The sequence below is a fragment of the Nelumbo lutea genome, chromosome 7, assembly GCF_056320005.1.
Source record: "Nelumbo lutea isolate HS-2025 chromosome 7, American lotus-T2T, whole genome shotgun sequence".
NCBI classification, from domain to species: domain Eukaryota; kingdom Viridiplantae; phylum Streptophyta; class Magnoliopsida; order Proteales; family Nelumbonaceae; genus Nelumbo; species Nelumbo lutea.
The window spans coordinates 18,413,409-18,427,550 of record NC_142690.1 but is presented as its reverse complement, the minus strand read 5'-3'; the positions used below and the strand labels follow the sequence as shown (position 1 = coordinate 18,427,550).

Genomic DNA, 14,142 nt, shown 5'->3' with positions numbered 1-14,142 from the left:
TTCCCCATCAAAAATGGGTAACTCCAACTTCTTGGGAAGTGAATCAAGAGTATGTTTCGGCACCGGCATCGAAGAAGACATCGGAAATGCCACACTCTTCCCTTTGTTAGTAGCACGACTTGATGCAATTAATGGAGGAGCAATGTTAGTAGAAGACAAAGGAGCAAAAGAGACCTGTTGATGAAGCAACAGATCAAAACGTCTCACCAGATCTTGAATGCCTCCCTCTAGAGATTGGACCAAGCTCTCTAGAGACAAGATCTTCAAAAGCCCAACTACTACCTTGTTTGGATCGAGACGCTGAAAATCGTTACGTAAGTTATCCATCTCCAGCCACAAATCAGAATGCAAAGAAGACAAGCATTCTTCGAATCCCTCCACCTGCGATGTCACTTCCTTAACTGTCACCATGGCCGAGGAAAGATGGGCTCTGATACCACTGATATGACCTGGAAATTTGACACGTAGTTCACAGACACAACAAAATCCAAACCACTAGTACATCAACAGGGAATTGATATTCATTCAGAAGAAAAGATCACTTACAGTAGGTCGGTTTTTCGAGAGACCGCCAGCTCTCCCAAGCACTCTTAGAATTTTGTACTCAACAAAAAAGTCTCCCTCCTCCATCCCCCAAAGCCCCTTCTTATACACATCTTACAACATAAACTGCCTTCCATAATAAATGCCCAACTAGCCAACTTATAAATGCCCCACACTCTTCTTATTCTCAACTGACAAGCTATAAATGCTACTCTTCTTATTCCCAACTAACAAGCTATAAATGCTACAAAACTCTCCTTATTCCCTCCATAAGTTCCCACATGTTCAATTATTTCCCCCTTGGCCGAAAGCTGACCTTTCCCCTTCATGACATATGTAAAATTAATTGGGAGCCTATCAGACTACTACAAAAAAACTAGTCACACAAGGAATAAGTGCTTCGAGCTTCATGGTTGTCCACCAAATTGGAACAAAAATCGATCTTCACAGAAGAATGATGGATCCAATAGTGAATAGGCATCTGGAGGCAGATCGGCTTTAACAACTACCACAGAGCAGTCCCATGCCTCTAGATCCCTAGTTATTAGCCTAACTGTAGAATAGTATAATTAGCTTATGAAACCCCTTAACCAAGAACGATTCTCTACCTCAGTTAATCTCCCCAATAAGAGACATGCATCTCCTTCATATTTATGTTATTGGATAATTGATAGTGGGGCATCAAACCATATGATAGCTTATCTCTCTCTATTTGACAATTACTTCATTGAAAATACTGCAAGACTGGTTTGGTTGCCAAATGGAAAAACATTGCACGTTGCCCATCGAGGAACTGTCACTTTGACTCCCACCATTACAATTCATGATGCGTTGCATGTACCCAATCTTCATTTTGATCTATTACAATATCAAAACTTACTAAGTTTCTGGACTATGTTGCTCTGTTTTATCCTACCCATTGCATTCTGCAAGACCGAGCCTTGAAGCAAATGATTGGCATGGGTAGAGCATATGATGGATTGTATTTTCTCCACCCAATCCAATCATCACTTTACTTTGTTGTTGTTGCCACCTCCCATTCCAACTTTTTACTATGGCATCATCTTTTAGGGCACACCTTTACTCAATGGATTGTAGCAACACCTTTATATTCTATTCTAGGACAATCTTCAACTTCACCATGTGATGTCTGTCATTGGGCACGCCAACCTGGATTGCCATTTCCAATAAGCACTTCTTGTACTTCATCTTGTTTTCACTTCATACATTGTGATATTTGGGGAGGATACCATACCCCTTGACACACAGGTGTATGCTTTTTTTTTTTTTTTACAATTGTAGATGATTTTTCTCGGAATACTTGGGTGTATTTGATGAAGTTTAAATCAAAAGTTCACATTCATTTCACATCCTTTTGTTTTATGGTTGAGAACCAATTCCAAACTCGTGTTTGTTGCATTCAGACTAACAATGGAAAGGAATTCTTAAGCCAGCCATTGCAGCAATTTTTATCTAACCATGGTACGTATCTTACATCAATGCTCCTGTGTTGACACTCCATAGCATAATGGAGTTGTCAAATAGAAGCATCAACACTTAATAGAAGTTACATGATCACTATGCTTCCAAGCTTCTTTGCTTGTGGAATTTTGGGGTGAACGTGTTTTGACAATAGCCTACATCATAAATATGCTACCATCTCCTATCCTCTCATGGAAAACACGTTTTGAAGTATTATTTGGCCGTACTCCATGCTATGAACATTTATGCACTTTTGGATGTTTGTGTTACGCCCACAACACTACTCATTGAGACATATTTAGCTCTAGGTCTCTTAGGTGTATATTCAAGGGCTATCCTTTTGGTCAGAAAGCTTATAAAGTCTATGATCTTGGCTCACAATGAATACTTGCTTCCCGAGATGTAGTCTTCTATGAATATGATTTTCCATATGCTTTAGATCGACAACAAAGCCTATCTCTCACAGTCATACCTACTATTGAAGCGATTCTGTTCACCCCCCATCTCAATGATTACTTTTGATACTCAACTTCAACTCAAGGTTCATCCACTAGCATCTCTAATTCCCATGCATCTTTGTTAAAACATATAACCTCCCTTTAGGAACCAAAATCCTTTGTTGAGGCTAGCTCTGATCCTCTTGGGCGTCAAGCCATAGCTAACAAAGTAGCCGCATTGGAACGTAATAATACTTGGACATTAGTTGATCTCCCTCCAAGCAAACATCCAATTGGGGCTCGATGGGTGTATTGCATTAAGTTCAAAGCTGATGGCATTGTCGAGCACTATAAAGCACGTCATTGAACTATCAAACTAGTGATGTGTATAGTAATCAAATAGGAAATAAGAACTGAATCAATGACTTGTTTCTTAATGGATAAAATGATTACTTAATAAAATATTTAGGTGTATGGTTTTCTACCCAACATGTCACTGAACTATCAAGGAGCTTAGAAAAGGCAGAACCTATTCACTAAAAGAGAAAGCAATAACTCATTTAGTTTAATTACTTCATTCCTAAAACTGTCTAATTCTTTTTTCTTTAAAATGTACAATTCATAGAATTTTTTTTCTTACATTTTATTGGGAAATTTGAGGTTTAAAATACATTATTTGGCCATTTGTAAAGGGGGTTCCACTATGATACCATAAAGATATGATACTTGAAAAACTTACAACTAATCAATTGGTATCATAAGATGACTAAGCACCAAATAGGTGGTATTCATCAAAATTCATGGGTGTTTTGATTTGTCAAATCTCTTTTGGTACCATGCCTTTTCGGTATTAGACTTTCCCTTGAAAAAATGTGTCATTGCATAAATAGTTAGCGACGGTGGCAGGTTTGCACCACCACCAGAACTAACCTTAATCTACCCTGATCTATAGGGTATATTCAAATCTAATTTTAGAATACCCTGATTTGGTAGGACCCACTAATCCATACCCTTTATCTATAATGGGTTCCTATACCAACTTGGTCACCGATTCAATAAAGGGCAAATTTCTTAAAGTACCTCTATGATTTAGGAAATTGACTAACTCTACCCTTACTGTTTACATATTATCTTAAAATACCCTTAATTTTTTGACAATTGTCTAAAATCTCCCTTATCATTAATTTTTTGCCATACTCCGGTATGATGCTTTTTTTTTAATTCCTAAAATACCCTTTAAAAAAACCCATACGCTCCCTTTTGTTTTGTTGTCTCATATGGGTTTCATGCATAGAAACCACTTGTCCTCTCACGGTCTCACCATGATCACTATCTAACCACAGTAGAAGTCATCGAGGGATTCCACCTCATTCATGTTGTGCATTTCGTCTTCCGAATCCATTCCATTTATCAAACCAGAAACTCAAACCCCCTAAAAGCTTAGATTTTTCCAACCCAACTGCAAAATCAAATGAATTACCAAAACACATGCTTTTTGTGTTGACGTAACAATAGAAATCCGACAGGCATTAATCGTTGGATCGGATATTTTTTCCAAAGTGCGACATGACCTTCTTCTTGGACTATGCTTGTTCAAAATGAGCGTATATGAATCTCATTTTCCCAACTGGGTACTTTTCACTTTTCTCCACTAGTGAATATGGGCTGTAAGATATGATTGGAGATTGGAATTTCCCGTTCTTGCCTGATTTTTTTTTTTTTCTTTGTGAATCCTGAACTGATTGAATCCACATTTCCGGTCCATCTTAATAAAAATTTGAACAAGGAAAGAAGCTTGAAAAGAACAATAAGGAGATAGTAATAAGCAGAACTTTGAACTAATTACCACTGAAATCTAAAACGGATTCTCAGAGAAAAAGCGCAAAAAAGAAACTTTCTGCTTAGTTCACAATGGTTTTGAGAGCAATGATTAGAGAAGAGAAACGAACACACGGAATCCGACTACCTTATTATAACTTCTATAATCTCTCAAGTCTCAATCTATTGATATTTAGAATCTAGAGCTGTTTGACAAGGACCACAAATAGAAATAGGAGTCCTGAATCGTAAATTATCGGGAAAGCAGGGGATTCCTACAATTGGGTTTCATCAGTTTGATTTTATTTTGAAAATTTAAGAAACAGTTGAAGGCAAATTTGATATTTGCTTTTCTATTAGTAATTACCAGCGATGTCAATTATTAGAAAAGGTAATGGTATTTTAAGATATAAATAATAAGGATAGAGTGGTCAATTTTCTAAACCCTGGGATACTTTAAAAAATTTGGCATTCTTAAATAAATGGGTTCAGACGGTCCAGGCTCCATCATCCAGACCCATTTTTCTGGTTCTATTCCAGAGTGGAAGCTTCTGGTATTCACAATGTTGAAGTGTGAAGGAGAGAGATGATCTGGAAGAGTTCTTTTTCCGGTGGCGGCAAAACATTGGACGATCAGATCCAACGTTCCAACACACTTTGGACTGCTGAGATTGGACAAAGCGGTGACTTTTCGGCTTCACGCTCCAATTCTACGTAGGAAAGGAGAAATGGAGGGAAATTTTGGGGCCATTTTGTCCTTTTCCTTAATTATTAACACGTAAATAGATTTTTATTTTGAGAAATATATAAAAAATTAATGACCCATCGTTTGCCCTCATCCCTTTTGTGCGATAGAGTTTTCCGATGCTGAGACGGAAGAAAGTCTTCTTCTTATCGGCCCTTTCGTGACCAGGGGGGAGAAAGAGAGAGAGAGAGAGAGGAGAGAAGAAGAAGAAGAACCGCCAGAGAGAGAGAGAAACCGAGAGAAAGCTCCTCCTCCTCCTCCTCCTCCTCCTCCTCCTCTTTGAAGGGCACAGAAGAGCACTTCTTCTCTTTCTCCATTCATGGATTCTCCTCCCTCGGCCCACGATAGCTTGTCGCCCTCTCAGAAGGACAAGGATGTGGCAGCTTCTCTGGTGGATCCCTTCTTGAAGGAGGCTCTTCAGAACCCTCGCCATCGTCTCACTGGTTAGATTTCTTTGTTCTCTTCCTTTTTGCCCTTGTTCTCGTATCTATCGTTGTTGTTTCTGTTCACTTTTTGTCCTATTGTTGCTACTCTTTAGAGGGTAATTTTTTTGGGGGTGATGTTGATTTGTTTTCTGTTTTTGGAAGTGGTTTTGTTTAGGATCTTACGAAGTTTTCCTTTTCTTTGTTGTTTTTCTTTTGAGAGAATTTATTGTGCATATGTTTCTTCAATTGGAGTACCTTGATTCTGGTTCTTCTTAAGGGTTGTAGGAGTGGTGGGACTGTTTCCTTTTTAGGATTTTAAACTCAGATCTGGGTTTTCTTTTTTCGGTGACTATTATATACGAGTGTTCTGGTGTGCTCATTCATCATTCGCTTCATAATTGGGCTTCAATTCTTCGTAGATCCGCGCGTTCTAACTTCCAATTATCATAATTCATGATAGGTTCTTTTCTAGGTCATTAGTTATAAGAGTTTTTATGCCATAAGAATACATAGTTCACAATGCTCTCTTAACTTTCTGCCTTTTGAAATTAAGATGACGAAGGTTTTCATTTGATAGCCAACAACATGGACCTGTTTTCATGTCTCTAGATTTGTATTCGTTTAACTGTTATTGTCAACGTAAGAGCTAGGTTTCTGTACCTTTCTGGGTCTGTTTGTCTCTGTCAGATGGAGAGACATCTGAACATTTTTCTAGTAAAATTCTAATGAGAAGGAAAGGGAAACGTATCCTCCTCTTTAAGTGATTCAAACGACTTCAACTATATATGAAGTATGAACAAATTTGATGGGACCCAAATTTGCTGGTTTCAGGCAAACTGAATTTTGTTACACTATGGGGTCTATTGTTTTGAGAATCTAAATATCCTTGCTTAGAAGAGGAAACAGAAGAAGAAGATGTAGGATGGTTGGTGGCATAAATATTGTGAAGAGTACCTCATGCCCCAATGCTGCAAGTGGTTTAAGTTACTATACAAATGGAAACTATAGACAGAATGATCAGTTGGATTGTTATTGATTTAATTATGACTTAATCTAAGCTGAAGAAGTGGGAATATGAATTTAAGTGCTTTGTCAAGCTACCTTAGTATACTCCTAAGTTCTAAGATACATGGAATGGTTATGTAATTTTGGATGTTAGACTTTCTTTCTGTGAACACTTTATATCAAGGTTGGATATTTAGATATGCAATGGGGTCAAATCTATGCAAGCCCTCGTAAAGTGCACACCCAACTCAACTTGGCCTTAATCCCATCTGTTTGGGGTTGCCTTCATAAATCCTGTCCTGCCATGTTTCTTTACCAAGATATATTTTTTTTCTGTCAAAATATAACCCCTTAAATTATTTTATTACCAACTCAAACCACATTTTCTTTGGTCTTCCCCTTGTTCCTTTAAAGCCTTCTACTTGACTCAATTTACTCATTCTCACTGGTGCTGTCATTGGTCATTTATTCAGATGACAAAAACCTTCTCAGTCAACTTTCCCACTACTTGCCACTTATTTGAGGGACTCCTAAGTCCTCTCTGATGCACTCACTACCCTTTTTAGTCTTTCTTTATTTATGGCAACATAAATGTAAAAAGGGAAAAAATAGAAGACAGGTGTAGTCTCAGGTGGGCAGAATATTCGGTGCGCAAGGTGGGAAATTTGCCCACCATGGGAGCCAAGTGTGGCAAAGTTCTGGAAGGATTTCTAGTGTGGTAATAGCATGCTGAAGGATTTGTTCCCTAACTTGAGTTTTCTTTTAACAAAGATGCTTCTATGGCTGATCGTATGGTTGTGCAGAATTGGGGGGGGGGTTGTTTAGTGTAGAGGTGTACAGCCCACATGTCGTGCCAGGCCTGACTTGATGGTCTGTGCCGCCCGCGGCCCATGTGTTGTTACGGCCCAGCCCACGGCTTAACCTGCACCTTGGTCTGTCAAGAGCGGGCACGACATAGCTCGCAGGGCCTAGGTGCTCAGGCGAGGCGCATTTTAGGGTAGGCGCCTCACCTAGGTCCTAGGAGTAACCCATTCAAAAGGCGTACGCCTGGTGCGCCTTAGCCTGGCGTGCGCCTTTTGAAAATTTGCCACTTTTTGGTAATGTTGTCCATTCATTTATCTTAATAAAATATCTTCTTAAAAGCAATTAAAACTATAAAATTATCATTTTTTGTGTGAAATCTAAGAATTTAAGACCCTAACATAGACTTGTTTGGGCTGGCCTCGAGGGGTGTGGCACAAAGGTGGCTCGTAGAATTAGGAATGTAATATGTCACATTACCTACTTGATGTAATTGAGAAAAAAAGAGATTGTGGGTTTTATTGCTTTAAAATGTTTTATATGTTTGATTTCATTTTTAAATTCTCATTTGAATATGTTTTACATATTATATGTATGTATTTTAATTTTAGATAATATGTTTTTTAAAACATTTATTTTAAAACTTAAGTTAATATTTTTATTGATATTATGTTTTATAATTTTTTGATTTTTTTTGAAATTTTAGCTTTTTTTTTTTTTAAATTGTGTGCCTTGCCTCAAAAAGATGCGCACCTCGCCTTGCACATTGCGCCTCTGGCGCAAAATGGCCCTTGTGTCTTTTTAGTGCCTTGCGCTTTTAAAACATTACAATCACCAAAATACCCCTCTTAACAACTAAAAAACAGTTAGTTTTTAGGGTATTTTGGGCAATTGAATTATTTCCAATTCCTATAAATAGCCTTATGGCCCCTATCCTCCACCTTTCTTATCACATCAATTCAACAATCATCATTCAACAATTCTCTTATTCTCTTAATCTCTTCAATCTTCCCTCTCTGTCTCTCTCAATCTCTCATACATGCTTTGCAATTTGTGTGAACTTTGATGTGGTAATCATTGCCTTTTTACATATCAAGAAAATGCTCGCAAACGTGAACTGGGGTACATAAATACCCTGGTTTGGCGTTTGTATCGCAAACAAACAGAGCCTTAGTTTCAACTGAGACTGAAACATAATTGTGAAGGCACGTTTCCCTAGTATTAAGTGTTCAGTTCTTAGGAATTGGATTTTTTATTAATTTAGTCATAGATGAGTGACAGTGGAATTAATTTTTATATAAATAATTTTGGGTGATTTTAGCTTGATTCTCTATTTCCTTATGAATTATCTCATTTCCGTAGTTGGTTTAGCAACCAGAAAACATTACAATTGATGTTACATAAAAGAATAAAAAACAATAGTAAAATTAAGACAATTATATAGTCTATGATAAAACAATTAACAGATCTCTATTTTATTAATGCAGGAAGGAGATAGAGAGTTGACTAGTAATTATAATTAATCACTTTTTAATTCAATTGATTTGTTCAAGTTCACTGAGTTGAAAAGTCCATCAAAAGAAAATTGACTGTTGAAAATCTTTTATCTTTGAAAACATTTAGACGAAGAGGATAAAAAATGTGAATTAACTTGAATGTCTTTTACATGAAAAATTATCAATTAGATTGTGTATTTAGAAAGCAGAAAGTGCAAGTCAGAGTAGTATTGACTTGAATAATGAGATTCTGAAAGATATGTCTTTCATACATTTTATTCGGGGAGTGGGTTGTTCTGAGGAGTGTTCTTTAAATGAGGTCCTTTGGTGCTTATTGTGTATAGTTTTGAAATAGATTATTCGTTTTACTGTGTTTTGTAGTGAGTCCTTTCTTGTTGCCGGGCCCGACAATTCTTTTATTAGGTAATGTATTCTGCATGTCTGTTCAAGATTCATTCTTTATGAAGCATGTCACTTTTGTGATGCAAATGTGACGTCAACTTTTTGATTTACTGCACTCCCTCTCCTTCTCTTGGTTTTAGTCTTTCTTGGCATTCTTGCTACATGATTCCATGTGGTCACTGGAATGGTAAAGATACATGCTTTGGTTTGCCTCTTTTTTTTTTTAATTTCTCCTATGATTTTTTGCTTTTCTTTTTTTTTATCTTTTCAGTTCTGCGTATGGAGCTGGACATTCACAAATTTATGCAAAATCCTGACCAAAAGCAATTTGAGTTTCAACATTTCCCAACATCCTACCTCAGGCTTGCAGCTCATCGTGTTGCTCAACACTATGGTCTTCAGTCTATGGTAATGGATAATGTCAGTGATGGCCTGGGAAGCAGAATAGTGGTGACGAAAACATCCGAAAGCAGATTCCCTGCTGTCTGTCTATCAGGGATTACTGCAAAACAGCCAGAAAGTGATAGACCTGAACAGGTTAAGATTGCCATCAGGCCAAGGTCACATAAAGCTTCTTCAAATGATGCAAATGATCAGGGAATTAAACATACTCTTAGAACTGTGGAAGAGAGGAAGGAGGAGTATGATAGAGCACGGGCCCGCATTTTCAGTAACTCCAGCAGTTCTGATTTAGAAGGTTCTTCATCTGTAGCAAATGATGGAAGAAGCTCATGTTCAAGCAAAGATGAGAGTGAAGGTTGCAGGATAACTGTGGATGAGCCAGACAAGACTCCTAGCACAAGGGATGGTAGTTCTTCCAGAGTCGCCATTTTCAAAGACAGGGAGAAAGATCGTTCTGACCCAGATTATGACAGGAGCTATGAAAGGTAAGGTTGCTTTCTCTTAATTGGGGTAAAAAGTAGTTATTGTCAACTGGTAAAACTGATACATTTCATCTTCTGCAGGTATGTTAGGAACCTTACGCCTAATCAGATATTTGCCTCGGGGCCATTCAATATCCAAAGCTTTCAGCCTTCATTCATGCAGTATGAATCCGGGTTTCCTCTGAACCAACAGAGTACTCAGACATCCTTCAGCTACAGGCCTTCAAATCCAGCTGTGGGCCAATTTTGTTCCGTGGGATTAAATCAGACTTCTAGGGACCCCATGTATATGCAATGGCCTAGTCCTGCAATGATGTATGCTCAGTCATATGAGCAACTTAGACATGCTGTCTTCCAGGTAGGCTACGCTTACATATTTTGATATCATTAATGAAATAGAAATGGGTTAAGGATGCTTGCAGATTGTTGTTACACCTTTTTTGGTGGTTCCACTTTGGGGATCTCCTGGATGATTAAGATAAAAGATCTGATTACTGGTATCCATTTGGTCTCTGAAGAAAAGGTGCAAACTTTGAAAGACAGGTCTTAGCACTTCAGTAATTTTTAGTCATAGCTATCTAATTAGTGTGCTTAGTAAGCATTTTCCTGGGTCTGTGACTTGTTTTTTGATATGGCACGTGTGCATTCAAAGTGTAATGGCTGTCTTTATGACAACTCGTGTCCATAGCACATACAAAGGTGATACCCATACATGTTAATGTCTGAGTCACTTTTATAATGGTGCAAGGAATGATAGTTATTAATAATGAATTTGCACTTCGTGCCTTCCATAAATATTGCCATTATGCCAGCCTGTTAATGGGCTTCACTCTAAACATATTGGAGTCACAAGAGGAAATGGGTGAGACTGGAAATCCCTTGGGTTAGAATATGTGATAGGTCAACCAAACTTGGTTTGCCTTTATTGGATCTTTAATTTTGTTGTATGGAAGATAAATCGGAAGGCAATGATTGGTTGGGTGGGTAGGCTGGCTTATTGTCATCCTACCAATCGGAAGAGAAGGGATCATTTAGAACCTTTCTATCCTATGTTTCCTGTCTAAAAGGTTACTGGTCAATTCTTGGTTAGGAGATCTTTGAAGTGGGACCATCGTATTCTGGTGTCTGCAGAGCCATCTTAAGAATTTGGTGTATGTTTTATACTCTTATTTCATCTCTAATTATTTATTGCCCATTACTGTTACTGCAGGCTCCATTTTATCAACAACCATTGAGTTTTGATTACTCTCAGAACCATTAGAAAACAGAGGATATCTGTATATCATTACTCCTGCAGTTCATTTCATTTCCTTTCTGTTAGGTACTACTGAGCGTAGGGACGCCATTTGTTTATTTCTGATGCACTACCCTATTAGTTGTATGTTTCTATTTTCCTTATTAGCAAGGAGTGAAAGCTAGTAGTATTATTCATATCAGTCATATACTGTTGGTTCAGTGCGTACATATAATTTTTGTTGGTAATGGAATTCTATTCATTGATCTTTTGTGAAACATGATTTTTCTTGTTTTCTTTCGTTTAGACCTGATTATGCTGCAGTGGGTTTAAAGTTTTGATGGGAATCCCCAGTTTTTGCTTTTTGATATTCTATGGGTTCCTAGTTGCACTGCATTGCTTGCTTTACATGTAATATAGGTGCTCTTCTATTTTGTTTTCAAGATGTGTTTGTTGGTGTAAGCTGGATGTGTACAGTTCAACGAGTGTGTCTTTCCATATATTAGATAATCGATTAAATGGAAAACACAGCGATGATGGGTGAAAGAACCAACGGGTACGGTAAGTCTTGACTCAGATGATCGTGCTAGACGCTACAAAGATAATTCATTTGTGTTGTCTGTGTATGTATGTAATGTGGTTATCTAGTTGATAATTTGGTATTGAACTTGGTGTCTTGGTGGTAGGCTGGTATCAACTGGTTGCTCTTCATTTGTTTTCTTAGTTGACTACTAGAATCCATGTGATACATTTGGATGGAATTTTATTTCTATTATCATTGAAATTGTAACTGCAGAATCCTTTATTAAAGTGAAAAATAGATACCAAAGACGTTCCTTTCTCACCCAAGGTCGGAACTCTGGAAGTGACAATATTTCTAGGTCAATCTGTTGGGATTTTGTATTTTGTTTTAATTTTTTCTTTGGTTTGTTTTCTGTGTATGCTCTGCAAGTTTTAATGGTTGACGCTACTTTTTCGAGTTTAGGCGGGAGGCGTAGAAAGCAATAAATCACACGCATATGAAATATCATTTATCACAAGCTCACAACAATTTGAAACACAAATCAAATTCCACTACCGTTTGCAAGTGCGTGATACGGTGATAGTTCGGTATTACTTGAACAACATCCTAATATTTATAATATTAAAAATATAGAAGAAAATGGACTTGGTGAGACGGTGGTGTTTCAAAGCAAAGTGAATCTGACTTGGCTTTGTGTTTCTTAGTGTCGTTGATGGGGCCACGTTCTTCCCTTTTTCCATCCTCTCCACCGTTGTCTTCATCAACTTGGTTAGATTCTGATTTGGTTTGCCAGCTTTCGTGGTAATATGTTGCTGAGACACCACCACCTTCACTGCAAATTATTGTAAAAAAAATCTGTTCTTGTTAAAACTGTGCATGAATTAGCCCAGTAATGAACAATTAAATGACCGGGATGTGGTTGGAGTTTGGAATTTGTTGCTGTGTTGTGAAATGATGCAAATGGAATGTAAATCCCAGTAAGGGTTAAATTTGCATGTGTTTCAACATTACATTTATGTATTGATAAATGACAGACCAATGCATATTTATATTGATAATAATATGTAGGTGTATCAAGAAAAAAGAAATTAAGTTGTATTCAAGTGGACTTTTGATAAGAAAAATTCTGTTTTATTAAAATTCATGTTTGCATCTATTATAGTTAAAACTTTGTTTGGTAAAAAGGTAATTTGTTGATGTAAAATTAATCCAACTTTGCAATTTATATGAATTGTTTCACTTTACATATATGTATTGCTTCTAATTGCAGCATATGGGGAAAATTTATGGCCTCATTTGCCTTTGGAATCCGTGTAAATCAAGTACGGTGTAACTGTTTACACCTGTTTGATTGTCTGTGTCAGGAGGGAGTGTTATCATAATTGATGTAAAACTTTACTCTATTTCAGTTTTGCGTACGTTTTGATAGAGTGGATTTTTACGTGGATAATGGATGTAAAATAATACTTCCACTGCAAATTATTGTAAAAAAAAATTTTTCTACTTAAATGTACATGAAATAGCCCAATATTGAACGATTAAGTGATTGGGATGTGGTTGGAGTTTGGAATTTGTTTCACTTATGGCTGAGCCTGGAAATGATGCAAGTGGTCAGACCAGAAAAACTGGGAAACGGTAACCTGTTTGGGTCTGTTTTATCCTAAAACTGTTATTTGGCCAAACCATTTGGTTAGCGAATTGCTGACCCGGGTAGTTGAGTGGTCAAACTGTTTTCATCTTGGGAATTGTTTTGGCCTTTTTTTTTTTTTTATATTTTATTTGATGAGTCGTTGTCCAGTTGAATTTTAAAAACCTTGGTATTATATTGTATATAGATTGTCAAATTTATATATGAAAAAAAGGAGAGAAATCACATATTCACACATGTCATACACTTTCTTTATCAATTACATGGATTAGGGTTTGTTCATGAAATTGAAGAAATGAAACTAACAAATGTAAGTCGGTATTATTAGAGTTTGTTCATGAAATTGAAGAAATGAAACCAACAAATGTAATTATTTTTACTCTTTGAAGAGCTTAAAGTATTTGTACTCTTTGAAGAGCTTAGTTTTCCTCAACCTGCATTTGTAAGGAACCATGTTGATTGAGAGTACTCGTAAAAAATGCCAAAATATGCACTAGAACACACATCATGCCATCTCATAGATGGAGAGCGGAAAGAACCTGAAGCCATGCACCTGAGGGACACAACCAACCGATTGACTCTTGAGAAGATTTCCTTCTTTGTGCAGTTATGAATCCTTCAGTGGCAATGTTTCAAGGGAAATCCGCCACGCTTCCTTCAATATAACAATCCTTCAAGTACTGTTTTCCCTATGTAAAA

At 37.1% G+C, this 14,142-nt stretch overlaps 1 protein-coding gene and 1 long non-coding RNA gene across 2 annotated transcripts; both read left to right on the top strand.

The window, feature by feature from the left end:
* Window positions 1-4,766: 4,766 nt before the first annotated feature.
* Window positions 4,767-11,550, top strand: LOC148845439 (Single-stranded nucleic acid binding R3H protein). The gene is made up of 4 exons (XM_088956111.1): window positions 4,767-5,468; window positions 9,426-10,041; window positions 10,120-10,396; window positions 11,249-11,550. The coding sequence occupies exons 1-4, from the start codon at window positions 5,345-5,347 to the stop codon at window positions 11,297-11,299; spliced, it is 1,068 nt and encodes a 355-aa protein (XP_088812237.1). The 5' UTR covers window positions 4,767-5,344; the 3' UTR covers window positions 11,300-11,550.
* A 704-nt stretch (window positions 11,551-12,254) lies between these two features.
* On the top strand, window positions 12,255-12,935 carry LOC148845438 (uncharacterized). The gene is made up of 2 exons (XR_016102556.1): window positions 12,255-12,359; window positions 12,500-12,935. It is a non-coding gene; the product is annotated as an uncharacterized LOC148845438 (long non-coding RNA).
* The last annotated feature ends 1,207 nt before the right edge of the window (window positions 12,936-14,142 follow it).